Source organism: Aplysia californica, unplaced genomic scaffold, assembly GCF_000002075.1.
Source record: "Aplysia californica isolate F4 #8 unplaced genomic scaffold, AplCal3.0 scaffold00357, whole genome shotgun sequence".
Lineage (NCBI taxonomy): Eukaryota > Metazoa > Mollusca > Gastropoda > Aplysiida > Aplysiidae > Aplysia > Aplysia californica.
Window position 1 is genome coordinate 13,472 of NW_004797627.1, and position 5,215 is coordinate 18,686.

The 5,215-nt window shown below is 40.2% G+C and overlaps 1 protein-coding gene across 1 annotated transcript in view; it reads right to left on the reverse strand.

Moving 5' to 3' along the window:
- Positions 1-5,215, reverse strand: part of LOC101863358 — a gene marked incomplete at both ends in the record, with an annotated part of 70,737 nt that overhangs the window by 11,781 nt on the left and 53,741 nt on the right. Inside the window, 2 exon segments of the mRNA XM_013085214.2 lie at positions 2,921-3,061; positions 4,521-4,631. Coding sequence (XP_012940668.2) covers positions 2,921-3,061; positions 4,521-4,631 — 252 coding nt within the window.

Below are 5,215 nucleotides of genomic sequence, written 5' to 3' on the forward strand. Positions count from 1 at the left end.
TATTATTATCATCATCCTCATTTCTGACACATCAATATTAGCCCAGTATTTAATGGCTCAGTAGTTTTAAGGCTACGTCTTTTGTTGTTGTTGTTGTTTGTTTGTTTTTTGTTATTGTTTTGGGGGGTTTTTGCGGGGGGTTGTAAATTAAGTAATCTAACACCCCCCGGGGAAGTGCCACTGACTGTAGTGTCTTTAGGCCATTCCCAAGGGGGGAACATTTCTCGTTCAAGCATAGTAGAATCGTAAATGGACTGACTCATGTCACGCTCATAACTGTGCCTGATCTACAACAGGGAACTGCTGCTTTTTCTTTCCTGATCCTTACTATTGTCATTTCCCTCTACTTCTTTTGTATGTTTGCCACTCTCTTGAGACCTGCTATTTCCCGGGTGCCTTGATAGTCGAAGCAGACCTTGTGCTGTTGAAGCTAGAGAGGTCAGCAGTCTAAGTCTGATTCCCAGAAAAAGACTTCTCTGTTGACACCCACCCCATGGCGCTCATATGACTTTATTCAGTTGCGAGCGCCGTAAAACCCTCTACTATTAAAAAAAAAGTAATCTAACCATGGTGGGAGGGTGCGGTGGCGGAGCGGAAAGTCCGGGTTCGAGCCTCGGTTCGGACACGGATTTTTATCGCCCTCTCCTGCTCACCCACCATTGGTACCTGACTTGGAGTTGGGGAAGTAAAGGCGGCGTGGAAAGGAACTGGCCTCCCTACCTCAATGTGCTGAAGGCCCAGGAAGTTGTCTCACTAACATGGCAATCCCCAATGTCCGGATCGGATGCGGGAACAACTTTACTTTTTACTTTTTAACTATGGTGATTAATGAAAAAGCGACAGCAAATTGAAACGCATGCAATCTCAAAGATTGTGAAGATATGAAAGAAATCTGACTCATTGTAGAATCTATATCACATTTAGTCAATCTAAACAAACCCACTGTCAGCCACTAATCGCTGAACTGAAAGCAACTCAGTCTGGCGGCACATGCAGTCAGTTGGAAAAAGAAAAGAAAATAGATTAAAACAAACAAAAAAACTAACACTCAACTACCGTTCTTGTTCTTATAACAAAATCCCCACGCAGACTAATTAAATACTAATGATTACATAGAAAACACATCTTTATATTTGTCGTATATGCACGAAAATCGAGACTCTTTAGGGTTGTTGTTTTTGTGTTTTTTTTTGGGGGGGGGGGGGGGTATTCAAAGGCACATGCAAAAAATCCGGGAAATTCGCCACTTAATTTCTCTGAAATGAGGTCGACAAGTTATCCTTTTAGTGTTGTCCGGACTACATGTATAAATATGAATCCTTCTTACGCCTTCACAGTAATTGACACCAAATTAGCTTTCTCGTTTAGAAAAAGAAATTGAAATGAAGTGTTCAATGTGCAGATTACTAGAAGTTTTACTCCGTCAGGTTTCTAATCTTGTCAATTATGGCCATCCACAGACGAAACAAAACTCAGAGCCCCTAGAATGAAATTAAGATCTTTTGATAAGAAAAGTTTCTTGTTTGTTTTTCTATTTTTTTAAAAAGTTTTGGCCCCAAAATCTGGAACTCCTTGCCCCAGGATTTCAGAGAAATAACAAATCTTTATACGTAGTGATTGCTCAAAACTCATTTGTTTAATTCTTAGTATAGTGTGTTAGTAAGTGCTGCTATGTTGTGTTTTTACTACTGTCCTTACGTGTAGATATACTTAATGTATGGTTATGAAAGTTCTCCTTTATGAGGTTGAACTAGTTTTTCTTGCTACTGTGAAATAATATATGTTATCTTGTGTTAATCGATCAGTGATCATGTGGTTGATGTAAAGCTCTCAGAGCTTCTAAAGTATGGGATAGAGTGCTATATAAATGCAGTCTATTATTATTATTATTACTAAAATTATTATTATTATTATTATTATTATTATTATTATTATTATTATTATTATTATCATTATTATTTTTATTATTATGATTATTATTATTATCATTATTATCATTATTACTTTTATTATTATTATTATTATCAAGGTTGTCATCATACAACACGATGGTAGCTCCCCCCAGGAACACTCTCCTCGCCTCTCCTCTCCTCTGCCCAATGGTCAGCCTAATCTGTTTCCGTCTCATTGTGTGGATGGCCCAGCTTTGAATCCTTATTGAGACATTTTTGGATTTGGATTGATTGGGGAGGTTTCAAGGATTCCCATTCACCAAACTGGGTCGTACGTAAACAAGAGATAAACTCAGAGGTCCCGTTCATTTACTGATAGTGTATATAGGGCATTTAACTCATACCATGCATTGCCTTGCCCCAAAGTGGTGTTAGAGAATTAACTTGTGATATGGGAGCCATCACATCCACATCAAAATAATACATTGCTTTACCTCAAGTGGAGACTAAATTGGTGACATTATGCCCCCCCCCCCCCAACAATGCCAAACATTGTCTTTCCCCAAAGTGGTTGTGGAGGCTGAACTAGTGACATCACATCCACACCAATACCAAACATTGTCTTTCGGATCCTAGTGTTTGAGACTGGACCAGTGACATGAGTACCCTTCCTTTCAAATGCATGACAGATGATTGCCTCACCTAAGGCTCCACCCCCACTGGAACATTTTCCACACGTCGCTCGGCTGTGTAAAGCATTACGTCACTTGGCGATGAAGAGAGACAAAGGGGCAAAAATGCCTTGCGGCTGTGTGACGAGGGCTAGTTTGTGCCAGACCTAAACTGGTGTTGAAGACTGAACTAGTGATATGAAAGCCCGTCACTTCACACAAATACTATTCAATACCTGATCTGTATTGAGAGTGCCTTAAAACTCCCACTATAACGAAATCTAAAACTACCCTGTCATACCATACATTGCTTTTCGGAGAAAGATATTGGTGGCTAAAATAAACAAATGTCCTCACCTTCACAGAGTCCTTTCACCCGATGGTATCCCTGTGTACACTCACAACTGGCGTTGCCACGAGTATTTCTGCAGGTCTCCAAACTGCCACACACGAGGTCACCCGTCTCACACTCGTTGATGTCCTTCTCACAGTATTTGCCTGCACACGAGAGAGCAAACATGTCAAGCAACAGGACAAAACGAGTCATACGTCACGTCGCACTCAGTTGTTTCAAGATATAGGTAAAGCCTGGGTTTTCTCAAACTTGTGTGAATCTGACTGCGAAACGTCATGTGGTTACAGCTTTGGAACCAAAGCATCTGTATTACATTCAAACTGTTTCACCCACTTGTAAGGCTTGTACATATCTGTAATATTAGTTTTAGTGGAGGTTTTACGGCGCTCGCGGCTGAGCGCCAGAAGATTAGAGGTGTTACAAGAGAGTAACATATATAAACAAGAAGTAGGGGAGATAAGGATGATAGATGTTTGATAGGAAAGAAGAAGAAAACCACACCAGAGCACCCGCCAACCACCCACATATCTGTAATTTGATACCATAGTACCAATATACCCACAGAAAAAGACAGCCTGTCCCCTGTAATATGCAGACCCTAAAATCAAAATACATAACACAACATTGACAATGTTGAAGGCTTCAAATATATTGGCAGTACAGTTGTCGTCAAATGCCTCATGGATTCAGAAATAGCTTTACGTAGGAATAAAACTAGTGCATCCTTTGGAAGACTCAGAGCAAATGATTTGGAACTGCTGTGGCATTCGCACAGAGACAAAAGTTGAAATGCCTCAGGAAAATTCTTGGCCTCAAAAGGCAGGATAAATTATCATACACCGATGTACTCAAAATGGGCAAATGCAGAGAGTCTGAGTTCTGGGCTCACAAAACACTCAGAGACATTCTTAACTTCTCGGGAAGCATGCAATGCAAGCAGCAAATTAAACCCTCAAACACTAACAATCCGATAAAACATCTTTCCCTCTCTATAGCCGGGTGCCCATTCCCACCTGTGTGAAGTCAAAAAAATCCCTGTAAGATGCCTTTCCCAAAAACACAATGTCGGGTCCCTGGCGGTGTTTGTACTCAAGCCCAACAGCCTAATCACTAGACTACCGACGCCACTCTTTCATCACTTAAATCAGAAGTGTTTTCTTTGCATGCTGAAAATTTCTCAAGACCTCAATCACACCGTTAGATCTAGAAGAGCACAAAACTGTAAAAATATATAGCGTCGACATGCTGTTAAAATGTGCTAAGCCCAGAAGGTAAAATGTTACAGGAGAGGGGGGGGAAATCTATTTCATTCTTTTAACAATTGCACTTGCTTTACGTGTGAGGTTTGTTTGTTTGGTGTGGTTTTTTTCATTTGTTTTTTTCTGTTTTGAAAGGGGAGGGGGTCTACATTTAGAATTTGAATTTTGACAAAACATTCATTAAGCACATGCAACCGTCACCACATATAAATAAACTGTAATTTTTTGATTTTTTTCTTTGTCATTTAAAAATGTTGGGCCTAGTACTTTATAGCTACTTGCGGACGACAATAATAATGTACGTTACCTTCCAGGTAGTTCTACAATAATTCTAATAATATACCTGTGAATCCTTTTTCGCAAACACAGCCTTTCTGGGGACTGCACTCTTCAGTATTCTCAGTACAGGCACAGGCATTACTACAGTTGTCTCCCCATGTCCCTTTAGGGCAGTCTGGTAGACAAGCAAGAGGGAAAGAAAACAGTTACTATTATGTCAAGGGTTGTATTTTTTGTAAATGTTTTTATGGCTCTTGCAACACAATTGTGTCAAATAAATGCAAAAGGTAAGAGATGTTACAACAGAGTAACAAACATAAAAAAGGACAGACAAGGAAAATAGATGTTTGATAGGAAAGAAGGTGCAAACCACACCAGAGAACCCGCCAACCACCTACAGGGGTTGTGTTCAAAGATATTAAGTTAGTGTGTGTGTGTGTGTGTGTGTGTGTGTGTGTGTGTGTGTGTGTGTGTGTGTGTGTGTGTGTGTGTGTGTGTGTGTGTGCGTATATGCATATGTATGTGTGTGTGTGTGCGTGAGTCTGTGTGTATGTGTGTGTATGTGTGTGTATTTGTGTGTGTTTGTGGATATATGTGTGTGTATGTGCGTATGCATTTGTGTTTACGTGAGTCTGTGTGTGCGGAATGTGTGTGTGTGTTTGTGTGTGTATATGTGTTAGTTAGTTAGTAGTATAAGGTTTTACGGCGCTCGCAACTGCTAAGGTCATATGAGCGCGCGAAACACAAGTTGTTCACCTC